The 22,846-nt window shown below is 39.4% G+C and overlaps 5 protein-coding genes and 1 long non-coding RNA gene across 19 annotated transcripts; 2 read left to right on the top strand and 4 right to left on the bottom strand.

The window, feature by feature from the left end:
- The first annotated feature begins 820 nt into the window (after positions 1-820).
- Positions 821-4,014, top strand: LOC135615862 (actin-7-like). The gene is made up of 5 exons (XM_065114912.1): positions 821-937; positions 2,247-2,317; positions 2,429-2,822; positions 2,894-3,507; positions 3,582-4,014. Exons 2-5 carry the CDS (start codon positions 2,258-2,260, stop codon positions 3,645-3,647), a joined length of 1,134 nt encoding a protein of 377 aa, XP_064970984.1. The 5' UTR covers positions 821-937; positions 2,247-2,257; the 3' UTR covers positions 3,648-4,014.
- Positions 4,015-4,216: 202 nt separating this feature from the next.
- On the bottom strand, positions 4,217-4,973 carry LOC135613804 (uncharacterized). Its single transcript, XR_010487379.1, has 2 exons — positions 4,529-4,973; positions 4,217-4,432 (listed from the first exon to the last, which is right to left on the bottom strand). It is a non-coding gene; the product is annotated as an uncharacterized LOC135613804 (long non-coding RNA).
- A 1,013-nt stretch (positions 4,974-5,986) lies between these two features.
- On the bottom strand, positions 5,987-6,436 carry LOC135614009 (zinc finger protein ZAT8-like). The gene has a single exon (XM_065111002.1). The coding sequence runs from the start codon at positions 6,434-6,436 to the stop codon at positions 5,987-5,989; it is 450 nt and encodes a 149-aa protein (XP_064967074.1).
- A 953-nt stretch (positions 6,437-7,389) lies between these two features.
- LOC135615860 (zinc finger protein ZAT11-like) lies at positions 7,390-12,393 on the top strand. Of its 14 annotated transcripts, none has more exons than XM_065114904.1 (5): positions 7,390-8,648; positions 9,719-11,113; positions 11,325-11,453; positions 11,700-11,783; positions 11,864-12,393. In XM_065114904.1, exon 5 carries the CDS (start codon positions 11,892-11,894, stop codon positions 12,345-12,347), a length of 456 nt encoding a protein of 151 aa, XP_064970976.1. In that variant the 5' UTR covers positions 7,390-8,648; positions 9,719-11,113; positions 11,325-11,453; positions 11,700-11,783; positions 11,864-11,891; the 3' UTR covers positions 12,348-12,393. The 14 variants fall into 14 exon arrangements, 12 of the variants coding, with proteins under 12 accessions (XP_064970976.1, XP_064970975.1, XP_064970981.1 ...); XM_065114906.1 differs by having other exon boundaries at positions 7,398-7,535; positions 7,624-7,734; positions 8,590-8,648; positions 11,325-12,393; XM_065114903.1 differs by having other exon boundaries at positions 11,325-11,783.
- An 88-nt stretch (positions 12,394-12,481) lies between these two features.
- Positions 12,482-16,035, bottom strand: LOC135615859 (ras-related protein RABE1c-like). The gene is made up of 8 exons (XM_065114899.1): positions 15,702-16,035; positions 13,872-13,944; positions 13,646-13,746; positions 13,470-13,535; positions 13,280-13,377; positions 13,107-13,169; positions 12,935-13,027; positions 12,482-12,868 (listed from the first exon to the last, which is right to left on the bottom strand). Exons 1-8 carry the CDS (start codon positions 15,772-15,774, stop codon positions 12,785-12,787), a joined length of 651 nt encoding a protein of 216 aa, XP_064970971.1. The 5' UTR covers positions 15,775-16,035; the 3' UTR covers positions 12,482-12,784.
- A 1,099-nt stretch (positions 16,036-17,134) lies between these two features.
- LOC103990152 (syntaxin-52) lies at positions 17,135-22,646 on the bottom strand. The gene is made up of 7 exons (XM_009409203.3): positions 22,483-22,646; positions 21,065-21,297; positions 18,441-18,542; positions 18,133-18,236; positions 17,954-18,054; positions 17,819-17,863; positions 17,135-17,420 (listed from the first exon to the last, which is right to left on the bottom strand). The coding sequence occupies exons 2-7, from the start codon at positions 21,280-21,282 to the stop codon at positions 17,289-17,291; spliced, it is 702 nt and encodes a 233-aa protein (XP_009407478.2). The 5' UTR covers positions 21,283-21,297; positions 22,483-22,646; the 3' UTR covers positions 17,135-17,288.
- Between the last annotated feature and the right edge of the window lie 200 nt (positions 22,647-22,846).

Here is a 22,846-nt window from a genome sequence, read left to right as displayed (position 1 = left end):
AATCAACTCAAAGGTGATGAAAAAAATTTAAAAATATATATATTTTTTATTTTTAGCATGTGAGATATTAAAATTATTTGTTTACCGATAATATTATTAAAAACAGAAGTGATATTAAAACTATCTTTTTGTCAATCACTTTTATATCGATCTAACATTTGGTGTCAGGGCAAACGAGATTATTTATTTTATTTTCAGAACTATAAGGATCTTAATATACATTTTTAAAATATAAAGATCACTATACTAATAAGGTATAAATACAAGAGATAATCAATAATTAGTCTAAAAAAGAAAACTTCTTCGAATGAGTGAGGTTATTTTTTTCGTATTGACCTCAACCTTTAGTTAACTTAAAAGTTTTTATTCCTAACAGTAATATTTTCTTTTTGGAAGAAGCATAAAGGCTATCATTCTCATCCTCTTAAGTAGACAGACAGACTCCTTGTATTTTCAAGATTTGAGATTTAGATTAGGTCAAAATAATTTAATTTATCATATTAATATATCGTGTATCGATACATCGATATAGATCTTATACTTAAAACATCAAATCATACGTATTACTAGTCTTACATATAGTGTTCACCCATGCATAACTTTTCGAATTAAAGTGAAAAGGAGTTGAAACTAAGCTTTATTGATTTGAGGAGCCAAAAGGAGGATCTTAAGGGGTCAAGTGTAGTGGTGATGCATGCGACACTCCCCCACTTAGCTCGCGCCTAAATTGTTTGACTTGTGATCGCTTAATGGGCCGAGTAAGCCCAGCAGCTACTTTAACCCGGTCCGACTCGGACTGGCATTCAGAAACTCGCTCGTTATAAAGGAGACAAATCGCTCCTGTCTTCTCTGCCGTTTCTTGGGGTCTCAGGCGTCTCCCTTTGACTCCCCTTGTCCGATCCTTCCTCTCCTCCCTTATTCGCCTTCGTCGACAAAGGTTAGACCCCCCGCTCTCATAGATCTGTTGTTTCCTCCGTCGATTGGTTTCCGATTTTTGATGATTCACTGGTTGATGGTCCGGATCCGACGATTTCGACCCCGATCGGTGCATTCCTGGCGGCCTAACTTGTGTTTCCATGAAAGATGCTGTTTTCCTTCCAAAAGATGGATTTTTGGGTTTAATTTGAGCAGGATCGGGGAGTGATCGAATCTACAAATGGGATGTTCATGAGTTGTTTATTCCTTTTGAGTGGATCTACTTTATCCGTGTCGGTTTTTGATTCAGATGATTATGCAAAGATCTGTGTTTTTTAATGACTTTTCGATTCATCTGCCTTTTCCAATAAACCATAGTTAGATCTGACCTTTATATTGCATCCACTTGTCGGGAAACAGAACTTTATTACCTGGCTAGTATATCATAGAGCTGTAAGTCTTATTTCGATTCTTTTTTGTGTTGTTTTTGTGGTTGCTTATTTTGTTTTTTTGACCCACCCCCTTTTTTTTCCTGCTTACTCTGCTTCTTTATCCCCATTTTGTTTCTGTTAACTAGCCCGATTAGCAAATTAAGTGTTGAGAGAGCTATATTTCTTGCCAATATTTGATTGCAACACAATTGGAGAATCAAAATAAGAACAAGACGTTGTCAACAAAGTAAAGTGTCATTTGGTTATATTGATTTCCGATCTTATGTTCTCTAGTCTTCTACAAGGCTATCTTGATTCTTTTTAGGGGAGATGATATAAAACTGTCTGTGCTACGTGTGAGATTATTTGATCTTTCGACACAAGGGAGATGATGGATTTCATGTTATAGTGGCTCTTTTAAGAGAAATACACAATTTAATCCGCTCTTTCTGAAAGGTTATACCTTTCAGTTAAGAGCTAACAGATTCTACAACTTTACTGGTTCTTCTAACTCACATTTGCGCCTTCCCAACTCCTCCTCGTCGATGTATGGCTAAGGCAATTTCTTTTTTTCTCCGGCAAGGACAATTTAAGTCATGTTTTAGTCATCAACTCAGCTTTGGTAAGGGTGTATCAGTTGATAATGAGAGCAGTAGCACTATGTACTCTTTAGCATCATTATTTATTCAAGAAGAAAATATATCTGCAATATGTTTTTTGTGTTTAACTATTTTTCTTGTATTAATTATAATTGAAACAGTCTGCACGATAAAAATGTTAGAGTTGAAAATTTTCCCAATTTTGGTTCATTTGCCCTATACGAAAGCATGTGTTAGCATTTGAGCTGGAAACTATTTAACGGTTAAATTGTTGATATTCTTATGAACATTAATTTTCCAGGTTTATAAAAAATGGCTGATGGTGAGGATATTCAACCTCTTGTTTGTGACAACGGAACTGGAATGGTCAAGGTTGGTCAGTTTGCTGTTAGCAATTTTTTTTTTTTTTTTTTTTAGTTTTGCTATTCACTTCTTGACCTTTACTCCAGATTATCTCATGCTTCTCTTGCCTTCATCAAACAGGCAGGATTTGCGGGTGACGATGCACCTAGGGCAGTGTTCCCTAGCATTGTTGGCAGACCTCGCCACACTGGTGTTATGGTTGGAATGGGCCAAAAAGATGCTTATGTTGGTGACGAGGCCCAGTCTAAACGAGGTATCCTCACATTGAAGTATCCAATCGAGCATGGAATTGTTAGCAACTGGGATGACATGGAAAAGATATGGCATCATACCTTCTACAATGAGCTCCGTGTAGCTCCTGAGGAGCACCCGATACTTCTAACTGAAGCTCCTCTTAATCCCAAAGCAAACAGAGAGAAAATGACTCAAATCATGTTTGAATCATTCAATGTGCCGGCCATGTATGTTGCAATTCAGGCAGTCCTTTCCCTCTATGCGAGTGGCCGTACCACGGGTTTGTACCAGTCTGACAGCATTAGTGGGAAAATATAAATATTTGTGTCTAATTCGGCTATTTATTGGCAGGTATTGTGCTTGACTCTGGTGATGGTGTCAGCCACACTGTTCCGATTTATGAAGGATATGCACTACCTCATGCCATTCTCCGTCTAGATCTTGCTGGCCGCGATCTCACAGATTCCCTCATGAAGATCCTCACTGAGAGAGGCTATTCATTCACTACGACCGCAGAACGGGAAATCGTAAGGGATATAAAGGAGAAGCTTGCTTACGTTGCCCTTGATTATGAGCAGGAGTTGGAGACTGCCAAGACTAGTTCAACTGTGGAGAAGAGCTACGAACTTCCAGATGGGCAGGTCATTACTATTGGTGCCGAGAGATTCAGGTGCCCGGAGGTCCTCTTCCAACCATCACTAATCGGCATGGAAGCTGCTGGAATTCATGAGACCACATATAACTCCATAATGAAATGTGATGTCGATATCAGGAAAGATTTGTATGGGAACATCGTGCTCAGTGGTGGATCAACCATGTTCCCTGGTATCGCTGATCGTATGAGCAAGGAAATCACTGCTCTTGCCCCAAGCAGCATGAAGATTAAGGTTGTTGCCCCGCCCGAGCGAAAATACAGTGTGTGGATTGGAGGATCCATCCTTGCCTCCCTTAGCACTTTCCAGCAGGTATGTCCTAGTTCTGCTCTGGTGTCATTAATGTTTTGCACAGACGCATGACTCGTCATGCTTCAAATATGCAGATGTGGATTTCGAAGGGAGAGTACGAGGAGTCTGGCCCGGCGATCGTCCATCGGAAATGCTTCTGATCTTCCATATGTGGTGCTTTTTGTTGCCTGCTCTGCCAGCACGTTTCTAGGTTTGCCGAAGGCCGTCAGATTTGCTTGGAGTTTCCAGTTTGTTTTCAGTTTGGGCCGGTAAAAGCCCTCTTGTCAGGTGATGTTTTGAGCCAAGGTACCATATGCCACCAGGTTTTCTTCCTTTCGGTCTTTCGGATCCGGTCTTCTGGTCTGTTGATTTTAGTTTGAGTATGACATGGATGCCAGTTCAGCATCAACAGCTTGGTCTGTGGACTTTATCCCCAGGATTATTTGGTAATGCCTTTAATGATCAACTGTTGTATGATTATTAAAGTCTAAGCTTTTCATAATGACTTTGTAGTTTTTGTTGCTTTCATCATTGGCTTTCTGCAACTTAGTAGTTGTTGTCGTGAATGTGCTTCCAACTCCATTTTCATGTCTGCTGGATCAACAACTATCCATCCAAATACTATTTGGAGGAACACATCAAGCAAAACTTCATACAACCTTCAGTTTGATGGATGTATTATTATTAACTTGAGATTAAATATTTTAAAATAATTATTAACTTCAGAACAGAAAAACGAAGGCAACCCTTTGAAATCCATCAAATGTCAGGGAAAATAGGAAATATATATATACGAATTACATCCATGAATCTGTCAAGACACTTCAAATGTATCTTAAACGCCTTGGCCAAAAGAGCTCACACGGATTCTTATTTGTTGTCGTATCATAGCTAGCAAGAACACCCTTCTTCTCTTCCCCATCTCAAAGGAGCTCTTTCATGGATTCTTCGAGCCATCAGTTCATGCAAAACAATCAAACATCAACAACCAATCTTAAGCAACGTAAATGGCAAAGGTTACAGAGATAGAGCTCTTCTATACCTCGCATACTTCCTTAGCGGGCCTTCGCAGTGATGCTGTGGTAGCACTTGAGGTTGCAGACGACTCTCCAGTAGTTGTTTGTGATGCAGTGGGCATGGCATTTCTCAGAGGAGGCCGGTTCACTCGCTGCCGGCGCAGGCGACATATCATTCGAAGTCACCACTGGTAAGATGGTGTCAGCGGCCGCCGGTGACACCGTCAGAAGCAGCAGACCCAGCAGGATCACAATGCAGCTCGCCTTTGCTGTGGCCATTGTGGTCTTCTCGGTCTCCGGACTGGATATGATGAGTTTTGGGTGCGATGAGATTGTTGGAATGAGGAGGAAGAGAGACGAGGAGGTATATATACAATTGCAGTGTCTATGTTTTGCATGGTTCGGAATGGCCTTCTATTTTAGGCGGATAGAAGCGGATGAGAAGACAGCCATGACAGAGAATTCTCGGACCATTTCTTGCCATTGGTTTGCTGGTTTCAGTGCGTTCTCTTCGCTTTATATCCATGGATCAGCTACATATAATATTCCATCAACCACACATCAAATTATGATGTATAGAAATTATTAGAATTATTAGAATTAACGAAGGAATTTTAGCATGAAAACGAGTCCTCATGGAAAAAAAATATATATAAAAATTAGGATTTATTTTTTTTATAAATATATTATTTTATCTCTAAGGTTTTGGTAGAGTAGAACCAAATATGAGAAATATTTTAGATATTTCTATATTTCTGGATATTTATAGAAGTGTTTTCTAAGTTTCCACAGAGGGTGAGAGAAATGCATGAATTTTTTGAACTTTATATGTGAGTGCATACATATATATATATATATATATATATATATATATATATATATATATATATATATATATATATATATATATAAAGTCATGCTTGAATAGGATAATTTGTTGTTAATTTTTCTATCAACTTTCTAGTATATTTTTTATTTGTTATTGATCCGTGATGAAATATCGAGATCGTTTTTGCATCTTTTTATATTAGACAAATTATTAGAATTGACGAAAGAATTTTTGTATGAAAAGGAAAAAAAATCCTAAAAATTAGGATTTAGTTCTCATTTTATCTAAAAGTTTTTTTTTATGGAATAGAGTCAAATGTGAGATATATTTTATGTTATTTAGAGAGGCGATTTTTAAAGAGAGTGAGAGAAAAGTGTAAATTTTTCCATGAGAGAGTGTAAAAACAAATAGTAGGATTACTCGTTAATTGTTTTGCATCGAATTTTTAGTTATTTTATTTTATTTTATTTGTTGTTGAAGCATGCTATTTCTTGAATCGTAAGATCTATGAAAGCCAAACTCACTAAATTCCATATGAACCAATTTGTAGCCTCAGACGGAGTATATGATCATCTACTCCATTTATTATAGGAAAATACGAAAGAATAGAATAATATCTCACGATGAAACCCTATACATATAGAATTTGCGTATTCTATACGAACAGCTGAAGCAGCTGACAGTGAGAACCAGTCTTGCGGACTCGATGCAGATCACCGAACTCTGGATCAGCCATTGTCAAGTCCATCTTCTTCGGATCACTCCGCTTCTTCGAGTCCTCGGCCATGGGCTTATGTCGGCGCATGTGGCCGCCCAGAGCTTGCCCCATCGCGAACTCCACGCCACAGATGGAGCACCGGTGCACGCTGCGTCTCGACGTGGAACGATCGACCCTCGGGCGGTTGTGGCTGGTCCGGTGGCCGCCGAGAGCCTGGAACGTCGGGAACTGGCGGCTGCAAATCTTGCACTCGAACACGCCCTCCGCCGCTCTGACCTTCTTGCGAACCGTCGCAGGCTTATCCCCGCAGGAGAGCGACAGCAACAGCAACAGCTCCGCGCCTGCTGCTTGTTCTTCTTCTTCTTCTGCTTCTCTTGAACGCTTCATCCAGCGGCTCGATGCCTTGAACTCTTTCCGAGATACGAATTGTTGCACTGGTCGAGAGGCTCCGCGCTGTTGATTTATACGTGCAGATTCTGCGATCGCTTACCGTGCGCGCATTCACGTCAAATGTCGCGACTGCTTACGCTTCCAACACGCTATGGATAAGCAAAGCGTGCGTTTGAGGAGGTCTGGGTTTCAGATCGCTGCAGCTGCGAAGGTTCCCTCTGTTTCATGCTTAATTTGCAGTGAACTGTACGTGAGTCTGTGGCTCGGCATGGGCGGAAGAAGGGTTACTTACAGTTTACGCGGTTTACGGATTCGCTGCTTTGACTCGTCCTCCTTCGCTGCGAAGCAACACGAGCGACAGCGTCCGCCGACCGCTTTCAAGGGGCATTCGCCACCTTTTGAAAGTGGGGTCCCGTGCGATGGGTCCCAGACCACGTCACTCCTGAATGACCTCGCTGTCCTAATCGGGTATCCCTGGGTTCGTGAACATGTGGTTGTGATTCGTTGACCCATTGGGGTCCACTGAAACAAGAACCCCGTTTGTGTACGCGTTTGAAGCTTCCTGCGTCATGAGATTTGAACCACTTTGCGTGATAGACTCGATGCGAATAAAGAAACACCACCGTTTTCGTTCCTTGGAGATTGAATATGGAAGAATGAGAACGGTCAAAATCTTCCATTTGGAACATCACACCTCATATTCTAAGTCTAACCTTTGCAATCAGCTTGTACTGCTCGTCTACGAAGAGTCGGGAAGAGAGAGAGAGAGAGAGAGAGAGAGAGAGAGAGAGAGCATCCTTAATTGGTCTGTGGGCCGTGGGCCGTGGGCCGTAGGAGGATACTGTAGTTGGCCGCTGTGACCTCTAAACACGAAACAGGGCGCGAAAGCGAGACGTCGTGTTGGTCTCTCGGACACAGACATTTAAGCGTCACGTGCGTCATGCCACCTCTCCTGGCGACCTCTGTCTCTTTCTTTCTGCCTCCGTCCCTCCTTTTCTGTTCATCCCTTTTGCCAAATCCAGTTCTTGGTGATGGGGTTGTGATCATGAGCCCTGTCAGAGGGTCAAAGAAGAGGAGGAAGGCGGCTGTGGCGCGGGTAGGTGGTGACTGGTGAGATGACTCCGCTTGATCTTGCTTATTCCATGGAAACATTGATCTCCGATTTGCGACTTCTTTTCTTGTAGGAGTCAGATTATTTTCGATGGGTCTCATGTTCTTTCGCTTGTTAGATTGGGATTCCTGAGTGATTTTGGTAATGGATATGTGCCCGAATCGAAATCTTGATGCTCTTTTAGGTACTGTTTATGCATCATTATCATCGTGGCAAAACCTAGTAGTTGCTAACATCTATCTGGTATTTCAAAGTTGTCATCGATAATGTGCCAATTAGTGGTTACTGCCATATTGCTAGTATTTCAAAGAATTGTATTACATGTAATGGGGAAGAAGATATGGTTTCTGATTTCCATGTCCTGTTACTGGGCTCCGGTTCCCTTTCTAAAGGAACAAGCTTTTCGAGAAATCGATTGACTAATTTATCGTATTTATCGAGATTGTTATGTATTAGAAATATCTATTTTAGCATCAAGTCTAGCTATCACATTTTACCATCTGAAGCTTTTCTTTCCTTGAGCAAACTTTCATGACATTTCAGATTAATCTGGTCCATTACGCTTTGAGATTGCATTCGGATGATTCTCTTACTGATAAAATTTTCAAATTCTTGGCAGAAATCTCATTGCCAAGTTGGGGTTTTTACCTTTCTTCTTTTTACCAAAGGATCTTTCACAAGATCCTATTAGAGGCTCAATTTACCTTCCAAATAGATTAATCATTTCTAAAATATGAAACTTTTGAGGTTTGCACCTCAGAGATGATACCAAAGACCTGTTCTTGATAATCTTTTTCGATAAAGTCTTTCCCACCCAATTGACACAACTGTTCTTTTTCTCTTTGGATATAATGCATGTATACATTGCTCATCCTGATGGAACGCAAGTCAGAAACTACAGAAGGTAAGCCTTGCTAGATATGCAATTCTAAAGAGGCTATGCTAATAGATGATAGATAGTTATGCAGATGTAAACAACCAAATTGTTGATGTTATCTTGCAAATGTCGGTTTCAACATAGAGGGGTTTTATGTTGCAGAGCTGCTCAAGTAGCAAAAAGGAACAATATACTGATTCATGTTTCACATCGAACATAAGGTATTAAACTTAAGTACCGCTTTTATCATTTTTCTAAATTAGGCTACAAGACCGCTGATTATGATTACTTGACACTAGCAATTTGTGTCATTAGCTTTAAAAGTTATATGCTCCTCATGGAATCATATGTTTCGGTATTGGCTATTAGCCAACTTGTCATAATTTGTATATCAAGTGAAATATACAGATATTTGTCTTATGGACTTGACATAATATTTCTTGCATGCTTTATGTTTCAGTTACTTTGCTTCTGTGATGTTGTGATACTTCTGATGTAACAATAGACCTCATTTGACATTAATAAATAATCTATCTTATTAATACTAAAACAAAATGTAATCATGTTCTGTTTATATTGTTTGGCACAGCCCAAGTTTGAATGTGGATTATCCTCTTAGCCTATCTTCTTCATTGGGACTTTCTTCAGCAGTCTTTATGAAGAGTGGCCCAAAATTGTAGTTAAAATTAATTTACCAAGAACCGTTCCTTTTCAAAATGAAATATAAAGACTAAAAAGCGGAAGTTTTGTTCCTTATACTTTGTCTTGACATGAAACTTTGTGTCTATGACTATGCAACAGACAACCTGGTTGTGTGACAAACACAAATCAAAGAATTATAATTTTGTATTGGATGAGAGCATCTTTTATAACTTGTTGAATTGATGAAATGATGATGGGTTTAGTAGCTCAGCAACAATAGACTTTCCTAGGTGAAAAAACAAGTGAACCTAACTTTCTTTAGCAAGTTTTGTATGAGTTTCATTGGAAGCAAACCATATCTGCTTCCTAATGATAGGGTCTTGTATGGACGCATTAATTTGGACTTATGTGGAGTAGTAAAATGAGAGTGCCTTCTTTATCATTAAGGTACTCATAGATTTTGTACATCAGCATTCTACCTATTGACTAACATGGCTTCTATCTTGTTTTTGGCTATACCATGTAACTCTCATGATATTGCTTGTTCTCAGCATTATGCATTGACTTGCATGAAGCGATGAATTTATAGTGAGCAGTTTTAGTTTGCTATTATATGAAGACCATGTGATAATCTCCGACCATTTTTCAGACACACAATGGTAATGCTTCCAGGACACTTATCATTATCCCAAGAACCTAGAAAGTTTGAGTCGGTTTTTAAGATGTCAAGGAAGACCTTCAACTACATATGCTCATTGGTCAGGAATGACTTGATAGCAAAAGCATCAAAATTTGCTTTCGCAGATGGCAAAATCCTTTCTGTAGAAAATCAAGTAGCTGTTGCTCTGAGAAGATTAGGCTCTGGCGAGTCACTATTGAATATTGGAGTATCATTTGGGATGAACCACTCAACTATTTTCCAGGTGACTTGGCAGTTTGTAGAGGAGACGGAGCACAGAGGTATCCAACATCTTAGATACAATCACTGGCTGGCCCAGAAGCATGATTGGGTTCATGGTTTTATGCAGCTCAGGCTTCTTCAGGATGTGTGAGAAAGGTATGAGGCTAAATGGAGAGAAGGTGGAGCTTCCTGAAGGTTCAGAAGTGAGGGATTAGATAATTGGAGACTGCAGCTACTCCCTTCTTCCATGGCGTTTCACTCCCTACTGAGGAAAGGATCTTTCATACGACCAAATTGAGTTCTACAAAAGACTTTCTGCAACCAGGGTGGTGGCGGAGAGAGCATTGGCAAGGTTGAGCGTGTGGAAGATCATTCAGGGGAGATGTGGAGACCTGATAAGCATAGGCTGCCGAGCATAATTCTTGTTTGCTGCTTGCTGCACAACATGGTGATAGACTTGGAAGATGAAGTGAGAGGAGATGAGATGCCTTTGTCCCATGAACATGATGCGAGTTACAAGCAACAATTCTGTGACATAGCAGACAATTACGGAAATGAGCTACAAGATAAGTAGTGCCAATATCTGTCTGGTCGATTGCCACCTTGAGATGAGCATTGAACTGCTTTCTCTCTCTTTTTCCTTTATGCCCAACAATTGGGTATTGATAGACGTCGCACCAGGATAATTTTTCGATCATTGGATTTGATTGCCTCTTTCAACTGATACTTCTGGAATGAGCTAGAGTTCTGGTGTTGATTTGGCAGAAGGGAATGCCGATAATAAGATCAATGGCAATCGGCAGTGTACAGATCACAGTCCAATATTTTTCCTTTCTTGAAGAGACAGTCCAATCAGTTTTTCCACACAATTGCTCAGCGAATTCGGTTTCACTGCTGCTGTTGGTTTGTTGACTTCAACCTTATTGCTTTTCCATGGACATTTGGTGGTAGGAAGTGAAGACATTGCTTGAGTTCCATTTCCAAGAAGACAGTCTTCCACACAAACACATCGAACTTTTGATCTGAGTGCTTTGCGATCTCCAATCTTTAGATGGCATCAACAGCCTTGCTGTCAAACAATGCAAGACAACTTTGACTTGTCCAAATTCGGACCACTATCTATCAACACATGTATGCGTGAAGGTATGCAAATCCGATTCCTTCCCCTTCGTCTTCAGAAACCCAACCAGTCTGTTCCTTGTAGTCAACTTTTCTGCATGCAAAGTCAATTGGACTTCAATGAAGTCAACAAAAAATGACACACACACACTTGGTCTGCAATCTACAACAAAAGCTGAGTTGACCGGAATATGAAAGATGTTAATTGCTTTTCTCCTTGTCATACTTCATCCAGAGCCATCGACAATCCTCAGCTCTTTGGTTGACCGAGCGATACCTATGGCGGACAGCTTCGAGGAACCTTCTCAACCTAGATTGCCATGGACTTTCCCAACCGGCAAACCTTCCTCAGCTTCTTTCTCATGTAAGTAAACATGTCACTCATCCCATCTGCACATGCTCATGATGAAGAAGATCATCATGATGACCAGTATTCAATAGCATGTCGGCCATTCTAAACGTAAAACAGCGTCAACAATAAGCTCTCGTCAGTTCTGGCATGAGCTAACTAGATTGGGATGGAACAACGCATGCACACACGTACTCTTCTGTGCTTTGCTTCTGTCAAGCCCTTTTAGGTCAACGTGAGCAACGTTTACTTCTCGTTCAGTTCTAGAAGAGGAGCATTGACCTCGTGTTGCAACAAGACAACCGATCTCTCCTCACCACTGTCTATCATTTACGTGTCAACCAGGTTACCTTCGCAATCCAGCTTGTTTCAGACCTGTCGCCTCTTCATCATTCACCACTCAGCAAACCTATATGCATGTATAGGTTTCGTTCTTCCCCTTCAGCTTAAGACATGAAAAGATACAGATTTGGAGGAGGAGGAGAAGAGATGGACAGGATTAGAATGGTCAATATTCTAATGCTTCTGTCTCGAGGAGGCGGCGTAGGGGAGAGCGAGAAGTCGTCGGGACGAGTATTCGAGTGCAAAACATGCAGCCGGCGGTTCCCTTCCTTCCAAGCGCTCGGAGGCCACCGAGCAAGCCACAAGAAGCTGAGGGCGGCTGGCAATGACCATGGCCGACCGCAAGGCGGTGCTGCTGGGAAGCCGAAGCTCCACGAGTGCTCCATCTGCGGCCTCGAGTTCGCCGTCGGACAGGCCTTAGGAGGGCATATGAGATGGCACAGGGCCACGGGCGACGGGAGAGGGATGCCTTTGGACTTGAACTTACCGCCATTGTGTAACGATCTCGAGCTTGTACCAAGGTTGGAGATCGTAGACAATATTCCCATGGTTGATCGCTCACACTGATGTATTCTAGAATTTTTAGTTTTAGTTCCATTTTCCGTACTGTGTATGTATAGGATCTATCATGCTGCCCTGCTGCAAATAATTTTTGTTTGGTCCAACAAGAAACTAAGATCCCAATATTCACACAACAACACTAGTAGAATGTATGAACTGCCAAAGACGAACAATATAATTACATCCCCCGTTCTGGTAGAACCCAAAGTACTGTCGTCATAAGAACATATGACATGCAATGTAAGGAGTTCCAATCCCAAAAGGAAATAAATGTCAGATTACTTCGCCAGTCTAAGAACCAACTTATGAAAAACACATGGGAGGATTAAAATTACAATCACCCACCATATGTTCATTATATTCGTAGCATCAGTGAAGGACCATAAGCAAATTAGTTCCCAGATAATACATCCAATCCATCCACCACCTCTCCGATCGCTTTCTCAAGACCCACAGCATGCTGATTTCGCTGCTGCGGTACCCTCGGCAGCTGCCTGGTCCGGTTTGTTAATCTTGATCGTCCGATCCTGCACTCAAACCAACTGATTAAGCTTCCATACTCGGAGTGATTTGTTATTCGATAAACTTTCTACCTCAGCTTTGGTATCAGTTTCTGCAAGTCTTTGCTTGATGTCTCTAGCTATCGAAAAAAAGACCTGCTCCACATTTAGGTTTGTCTTTGCACTCTGCAGCATGCAAAATTTACCATAAACTACCATGAGAGCATAAAAGTAGAAAATGAATGCATAACATATTACTGCTTACTGTTTCAAAAAACTTGATTCCATATTCATCAGCCAGTGCTTGTCCCTTTGCGGTCGGCACAGCCTGTGAATCACAGTTTAAACATCCTCTTTGGCAGAATCTTGTGTGCATGTATGAACAGGAAAAGATGAGTCGTAAGCCAACAAGCTGAAATGGACTAGGAGAACACAAACCCGTTTGCTTTCATCCATGTCAGCCTTGTTACCAACAAGAATCTTGTTGACATTATCAGAAGCATGTTGTTCAATGTTGCAGATCCAATTCCTTATGTCTGTCCATTGCGAAAACCATGCACTAACGGAATCAGAAAGAAAATTACACCGAAACTATGCTACGGAAATAACAAGCACAAAAGGTGATTACTGTTAAAGGACGACTCGTCAGTGACATCATAAACAAGCAAAATTCCCATGGCACCTCTATAGTAAGCTGCAAGGGAACAAAATTAGAAGAAGTTGATCCAGAAAACATTTGGAAAACTATAATATGTAAGAGATGCACCTAGTAACAGACCAACTTCAGGAGGGAGAAAGAACTACCGGTTGTTATAGTTCGAAAGCGCTCCTGACCAGCAGTATCCCAAATTTGAAGTTTAATTCGCTTGCCATCCAGCTCAATAGTTCTTATCTTAAAATCAATACTGTGTAAACACCAGCAAATTGCAATCAGAACTGGAATATTATGGATATTAGGCAGCAACAAAACAATCATAAGTCGGAAGGCGAAAAGAATAATGAATCTAGCAGTGCCTGAAACATAACGCACCCAATAGTAGTAATGAAACTTGTCGTAAACGAGCCATCAGAGAAACGCAAAAGGAGACAACTCTTCCCAACACCTGCAGAAAAAGGCTCATCAATACAATGAACCCTCATATAGATTCAAAAGAGGCATCATCATGTAAGGAAAATTTGACTAAAATGTTCAAATTTCTTATCTATAAACAATGGAGCATTCAGAGCAAGGATAGATACAATGACTTTCTTAATGGATTTAGATACAGTGCAAAGATATAAACTGAAATCTACATTACTCCATCACTGTGATCACTTGTAAACCAAGTTTAGAAAGTCCAAACAAGTTAGAGCTCAATTCTTTATGGAGGATGATGATAGATCTTGGCTCAAGAACAAACAATTTTATGACAAGAAACTACTCAAACCAAAGAAGAGAAAAAACAAAGATGAATACAAAAGGATCTTTTCTTACCAAGCCAAGGATAGAAGGATTATATATATTTTTTTCACAAAGGGTAAATGACGAAGGTAGGATTCAAGCCCAAGACCTTATGATAAGCTATCAAAGCCTTTACCAGCTAGGCTAGACCTTCGATAAAATCATACAAATTTCTTATGAATCTGGGTTAGAGATCAAATGACCTTGAAACAAATACCAGGAAAATGTAAACTAAAAGAAATTACAAACTTCTGGACAGCTAAAAATCTAAATTATGATTCAAACTTTTAGAATAAAGTTAAGAAAAAGAAAGGAAAGAAATAGATAAGAAAGTGACTTCTACTTTATGTATCTTAAATTGAACCAACATGAGTCATACCAGCTTAACTAGAGCCCAGAACATCCACTTCGGAGCCATAAACGAAGCTAATAAAAGAACAACATAAAACTCATTTAGCAAAATAAACTTGCCATGGTTACTCTCATTTTTACTAAATTTAACACATCCATACAAAATTTACCATTTCGGATCAAATTTCTGCCCTCAAGTTAGAGTATCTATCAAGTTTCCTTAATCAAATAAAAACTTCTAAAGATTATGATCACATCTCTCCAGCATCATTCATGTGTAACCAGGTTCCCAACTAAGTCCTATAACTTGCATATTCATAATATCCCAACCAACCAAACAATGAAATCTCATCCGAAAGATTTATCTAATCAAGAAGATTTAAGAACCTGATAAATTCTGATCGAGAAGGACAACATACACAGTATGCACAGCTAAAATTTAACTGAGGGAATAAAAAATACTCCAAATGAGCTGACTAGACCATGCACAACACTCAATCCGTAACATGAAAATGCAAAAAGAAAACATTTAAGCCTTTCCTAACAGATTAATCTTATACTCAATAGAATAGAAGAAAAGAATGCGCTGCCTAGACAACAACCTTGATGTCGAAGCGTTCTCCCAGAGAAAAAGAAAATAAATAATTGGATTGTTCGTTTACAAGTAATATTGGGAGCAAAGAAAGAGCATTGGAATCTAGCATGAAGCACCATCGAATGATCGACTTTGGATACCATGCCTAAAGAAATCCAATATGTTAATCAGAAGTGTAAGATCCAACGAGATCGAGCTCCCATATCTTACTCGACAAACCCAAACGGATTCCCTATCTCAAACCAACACCCGAACTGTGATCCCCCCATAGACAGAGCCCAAGAAAATCTATGCTTTTATGCTGATCCATCCCAACCACATTGACTGATCGAGCCATATACTCCTTGAATCAAGAACGCACAAAGATCTCACCCAAACAGGGGAAGGGAAGACCCGAAACTTAAGCAAATCAAAGGAAACATACACGCAAGCCACTGAATCCATTGGAACGAGAGGGGAACGGAAACCGTTACCGCTGTCGCCGATCAGGAGAAGTTTGATGAGGTAATCGTAGTCGACCCGAGCCCTTGCAGGTGGAGCAGCCATCGCAATCGCGACGAACACCCAAGGTCCGAAGGAAAATATAGACGGATCAAGGGGTGGTTAAGAATCCCCCCTTCCCCCTCCCCAAAGGTCCAACCGCCGGAGGCGAACGATCGAGGAAAGCAAGTGGTGATCAAAAGAGAACAGCTTATAAGATTCCTCAACTAGAGGAGGAGGACGCAGAAGGGTTTGACGTATCGGGTGGTGGAGATATGGAATTGAAGAGACTTGTTTGCGCCTCTGTGGCCGTGGGGTCGGCCGTTGTGTGGGGTTTCGGAGGAAATGGTAGACGGAACCGCCGCACCGCGTTGTAGATGTATTTACGTACGTACGTTCGTGTATATATATACATATATATATATATATACATATACATATATACATATACATATATACATATATACATATACATATATACATATATACATATATACATATACATATATACATATATATATACATATATATATATACATATAAAAGAAGTTATTAAAATTGAGAATTTTATAGAATGTATGATTATATGAAATGATCATTTTACTCATGCTTTCATCATTACACCTACTCCTATTTTTGAGTAGGTCTCCTCATCGAATCTCACTATAACAATCGCATGACTCATGCTAGACCTATTCTCCATAACCATAAGAAAGGAAAGAGGGGGTGGCTTACTTTCCCTTGTAACCTCCATTATTGACGATAAAGGTCTCCTCATACCTCTTTCTCACCATCGACTATCGATGAAGAAGAGAACACGCCCTTACTAACCCTCCCATCCCCCACCCCCTTGTCATTGTCATCAGTTAGGCGCAAGAAGGGAGGGGGATGACCCACAACCTCCTCGCTAGTCTAGCAAGAGTTGTAGTGCCTCTATTGTTGGACATTTAGTGAAAGAGAAGATCAACGCAATAGAAGCATGACTAGAGACAGAGCAAAAGACAATGGTCAATGGAGACAGAATAATCATTTTAAAAAATATTCTGTGAAAATTTTTAAAAGTTGAGACACTATCTTAAAAATTTTCAAAATTAATTTTTTATTCAAAAATTCACTCATATATAGTTGATAGCTAGTGCAAAACTTCTTTAGATTTCACAATGATACATATAGTCCAACCAAAACATGAGCATAACACGGTAGGACATATATATATATATATATATATATATATATATATATATATATATATATATATATATATAACACATTCCCCATCACCTGTGAAGGCTGGCGTCTCCTCCAAATTGCTATGGATTGCCCTCCGACTCTTCCAGCGGAAGCCAGCCATGTGCCATAATGCAAATTCCAGCATTGTTGCTGGAAGCAAACATGTCACGAGGAGGCAGAATGCAAACACAACAAATTAAGAGATATTTCCATATTATATCAAGCAAAAAAGTGCGGATATTATTTTGCCATTCTCCCAGGAATACCAAGTGAAATCTCAGGATATAAACACGCAAGACTAGCATCATGCAGATCCATATAAATGGCATATTAGATACTTGGTGCCCTTTCTACAAGTACTTGATGAGAACCCATGCTATCACGATCAGAATCACAATTGCTACTACAGAAAGGAGCAGACACATGCACGAACAACCACCTTTTGTGCGCTTGCTTAGGATTGCCAGCCTCTTTTGCACTCTCTGCATGAAGTCAACAAATGAGAAGCAATGTCTATTTCATAATTACAGTTGCTCAGTCAGATACTGGCACTTGTACATCAAAAATCTAACCTATGTTTCTTCAAAAAAAAAAAAAACTTTACATGGTAAAGAGTTCAGTCTAAAGCAGGATCCAAACAAAGTATAACCTCAAAAAGTCTAGATTTTGAAAACTAGATGGATCGCATTGTTTCCTTAAGACATATACCAGTATCCATTTCTCCTATGGCTATTATGGTTTTATGTATTTACAATATGAAGTTTTGTTCAAAAGGGAACAAAAGAAGCAAAAGGAAATAAGTACTACGTTTGGGTGAGATGGTGGTGCCATTAGACTCATTGAGGTCAAATAAGCTAATGAAAAGAAAGAATGATAATACCTGTAGCCGCGTGTCAGTTATGTCAACATGTTCATCGAGATCATCCTGCATCAGCCCAAAAACACAGTTAATAGTGACTGCTAAAGTTCTGAAAAAAATTGACATTAGAAAGAACTCGATCATGATGTTACATACAATTAATCTTGTATGCAGATCCAATTCTTCATTAACTGCTAGTGCAATATGTTTTGTACTTAACACAGTCTCCTCCAACTTTTCAAGGCCCTCGTCTTGTTCTACAGAACCAATAAATAGATATAGGTCAAATAGAAAACAAACTATTGAAGACAGGAACAAAAATTATCAGAGCATACCTCTCATAATTTGCCTTTGTAAACCAACGATACCTTGATTATCCAACCCAGCAGTTCTGCTTACCACATCAGCTGACTTTTTACCATCTCCAAACAAGTCCTTCCTATGTTTAAATGGATAGTTAACTTGATGACTAACTAGTGAGCTACCATGATAACAAAAGTCCACCAATAAGCCACACATGCAAAAGATGAGACACCAACTTGATTCACATCAGAAAGACTGAAATGCCTTACACTTTGGCAAACTAGAATATGATAGAAACTAAAAGACAAAGAAATACCACTAGAAAGGACTGAAGGCAAACCTGTTGCCGAAGTTTGACATATTTAACTCAGATGCCATCTGGTCCGCTTTAGATTTCAGATTTGCTAGCATTTCTTGACGCTTATTTAACTCCTTATCCTTTCTACATTAAGAAGAAGTTTATAAAAGATGAAAAATTGATTATTTATCATTTTCCTAATGTAAAATGATAGATTGATATCACAATTACAAGTGCTCTGTCTGTACATGAGAAAAAACTGTCACCTTATGCTACCTAACACAAAATGGTGGTAGAATGTCTCATAAATTAGAGACTAGTTAAATGAAAAATATGAACTCATAATAATTATGAATAAATTTATACCAGCAGTATATGGAGAATAAAAAACATTGTAATGATGAACCTATGAACTTTTCCACTGAGCCTACAAAATTTTCAATGCTGCAACGACGTTACTCTTCTATAAAAAAAAAAAGAAAAAAGAATACACTAAATCAACCACCTCTAGTACTCATAGCTTTCCACTGATGATAGCATAATATTTTCAGGATAAAGTTCATCAAAAAGTCTTCATTGATGTACTTTCAGTAGCCTGTGGAATCATGAGATCCAGATTCAGATCAACAATTTTTGGGGTCAAAGGAAATGGCCGACACTCAGTTGGAGCTTGATTGGTTTCCTCCGAGTGTCAAGAATTTTAGTTTTCAGCCACAACGACAGCATATTTGTAATATATATCAATACAGGTATTATAGCTTCAAGCTCTATCTTTACTCATGAGACATGCTCAACCTATTTAAATAAAGTTTTCTAAACAACTCATCCATGAAAATCCAACTCTTCCTATCATACAGTTGTTTTTGCTTCCCAGACACCTTCCAAGTAAAATAATCTTCTTACATTGTCATTCAAGAAAGAAAGAAGCAGTTCTGAAGGATTATCAGGCAGAGGCTCAAGAGCTTAAGTTCCTAAACACCTTGATTATTCATCGAGATGTCTAAAGATGAGCTTAATTTACTTTTTGCCACCTCTTTAGACATTCATCACAATCTCTCATGTACACTCTTGGAGATAGGATCACACTGGAAGATACGACACTGCACTTTTAAGAATATTCACTCTAATGTGAGGGCTGTTCTAGAGGTGAACAAGTATGTGGTAGACAAAAACGAAACAGATGAGTTGCTATGATGTGATGGCCTGGACTAGACAGCAGAGAAAGTTGAACTGTTACAGAAAAAGAAAAGTGAGATGGAAGACAGGGAGAGGCAACTGCTACTTAAAAAGAAGTCAAAATAGGAGGAAACTGGAAAGAATTGCATTTTGGTTTCCTATTAAAGAAAAGAAAACTATTTTAGCACACAATTTCTTGCATCACGAACCCAGCCGAACCAGGTAGGTTGTTACGCCTTCAAAAAGAGGTACTCACAAGACAAAGGTGAGTTGTGACTCATATAATTGAAATGAAGCTAACCAAATCGGGCACGATCATCAGCTGAGATTGCCGAGTTGGTCTAAGGCACCAGATTAAGGCTTTTCCAAACCAAAAAGATCGAGCACAATCTTAACCACTTAAAATCCTCATGTTCTCGTCAGATAGATCATCAGAAATATCACATAGATCTTTACAGGTGATGTGAGGTCCAGAGGGACTATGGTTCATCACATCACTGGCACCATATTATAGGCATGTCTCTATTAGAATAGAGATTTGCTGGGATACACATCACATGTAATTTGCTAGTTTGGTATCACATGTGGTAACTCATATACCAGTCGACACTAACCCATAGTTAATGTTGAACTAATCAGATTGGGATATTGTATATCATGTTTCTTTTGTACATATACTTAGTTTCTTTGAGTTACCTCCAATATCTCATCCAAACCATCAATATATCCCCCTTTCCACAAAAGAAACAATTTTTGTGAACTTTCTATCTGCATTTGCTAACTCACTTTGCTGCATTCTTGAAAGTTAAAATCTGAAAAGGGCATATTCAAGATATCACCCAAACCATTGTGTGTCAACAACAAGGTCCCAATGCGTAACCAACATTTTCAGGGTTGGCTGTTCCCAGATAAAGGATTCACCAGAACAGCTAGAACAAGATTTTTGATTTTTCAACAGTCAAAAGAGTCTGGAAGAACTGAAATTCCCTACCGTGCATTGTGTCCATAAGAGATTCACCAATTGCCATTAAATCTGTTTATTTTTCTTCCATTTAGAATCCCAGGTTGACTAAAAGTGATCCTGTTAGAGAGCTATCTATGAGGGTAGCTTCTCCCAAACAAACAATAATAGACAGAGTTTTGCTTCTGGAAATACAGTACTGACAGGACATAGACCTCTTGTCTTTTTGTTCTTTTCTGCTTTTATCCTCTTCTCCCTTGTGATTCCTATCTTTCCTTTTCCTTCTTTTTCTCTTATCTTTCTCAAAGCATTTTCACCTCTCAGCCTAATTTAGTGCGAAGAGTTAATTTTGTCAAAAAATACTCTACTGTATCCCCCTCATTAGATAGAACAAGTCAAGACTCCAAATAACTTGACCCTAGAACTACTAGTAAACCCATCCTAAAATAATGAAAAACTGAAATTACAGGCAAAAGAAAGGGTAAAAGTATTGAATAATGAAAAATTGAAGGAATTAAAAAACACATACATTGGTTGCAAACTCGGAAGCTTCGAAAGAATAGACTCCAAGCTCTCCAATCTGGTCCGGAGAATTGTTATCTTCCTCCTCATTGCAGTTAAATGGCGTTGGGTATCTGGGCCTGATGGAGGCAAAGATCCCCTTTCAGATATCATCACACTAATATCCTCTGCAAGCTTTGAAGCTTCATTGAGCTCCCTCGTCCATTGATCTAAAGAAGTTGCCATTGCTACTGACAGAATCTACATACATAATCTCCACCGTAAGATATCAAGAAATCTAATCTGTAGCTTCTGTTGTAATATAAAGCATAATATTAGGACTAAGAAATTCTCAAGATGAAGCCCATGAAATAACAGAAGACACCAATGAAATCTGGCATCTAATTTACTAGGAAAATGATAATATCAAGACTGATATTGTCAAAGCAAAAAATATTGCATAGAGGCCAAAGATACTGCATAGAGATAACATAATCAATTCAGTGAGCTCATGAAAATGATGATGTTGAAACTTAAAGAAATCTTCCTAGTTACAAAGGCAAGCGAGAGTAATATTTCAAATATATTCTATCAATCCAGGATACTGAATAATAACCTGATCATGATAAAGAATGTCAGGGAAGACGGATCAAAATGAGTGAACCATGACTCCCATGTAAAAATTGGTGGATATTAATAAGTAAAACTGTGATCGAACATTCTAGATAAGAGTCAAAGAATACTCGGATCCATCATTCCAGATAAGAGTCAAAGAATACTCGGATCCATCATTCTACATAAGAGTCAGACCATCAATTGGGTGAGGAATAAGACTCCGGACTGGAAACATGCGATCATGTCCAAATAATCCAGGCCTACTCCGACTCAACATGTTCCCCGCTGAAGACATACTGGTATCCCCAATTATGTACATTGTTAAATCTGGACATCTACAGAACATCATGTTTTTTTCCATTACACATTTATGAACTTCCAACAATGTTCCTCTCTCTCATCCCCCAGAATCGTCAGAAAACAATCTTCCATAAAATTTCATCTTCATCGAATATTTCTCGAGATTATCCATCAACACTTACAACCCCAGCACGATAATTTTTATGAATCCCCTCCCCATTTATGTTGGATGAACCCTAGATCTCAACCAAGACAAATTCGACATGCCAAATAAGAGGATGACGTTCGTAGTGTAGTGCTTGGTAGGAACCCAAACCCAATAATACGCCTCACTCTCGACGGGGTCAAATCCGATGCGGCGAGAAGAGGATGATATTGACCAAAGGAATTGGGAGAAATCCAAACTGCTCCAAAACAATCACAACTCCAACCAAAATTCCCAATTAATAATCGAGAAATCACGACAATCTTTCAACAAACAGACTCCGGCAAAGAGAAGAAAAGTAATCGGCAATATATGGTATTGCGGACCTTTCTTCGCGAAGGATATGATCGAAAACGCCTTCTCTTCCCCTCCCGTCTAATCCGTTCCCACAATACTCCTCCGTGTCGAGAAACCCCAATTTGAAGGGCACTACCTTGTCGTCCTCATCTCTTTCATTTTTCCGAACGCAACAGAAAAATTCCCAATAAGCAACGACTCCGAAACTTGCGTTTACATGCTTAATTAAACCCACTTAATTATTAGAAAGACGAGGTCATTATTTTATACACGCGTACGGTTGTGATCGTGCAAATTCCAACACATTCCCGAACCTAACCTGATCGGATCGATAATGCTGTTCAAATCCGACCCGTTAACTAGTTGCTGTGTCTCTGAGGCTGAGTAGGCGTC

The sequence above is a fragment of the Musa acuminata genome, chromosome BXJ2-6, assembly GCF_036884655.1.
Source record: "Musa acuminata AAA Group cultivar baxijiao chromosome BXJ2-6, Cavendish_Baxijiao_AAA, whole genome shotgun sequence".
Taxonomy (NCBI): Eukaryota; Viridiplantae; Streptophyta; class Magnoliopsida; order Zingiberales; family Musaceae; genus Musa; species Musa acuminata.
The sequence above is the reverse complement of the archived record's forward strand: the minus strand, read 5'-3'. Positions and strand labels throughout refer to the sequence as shown.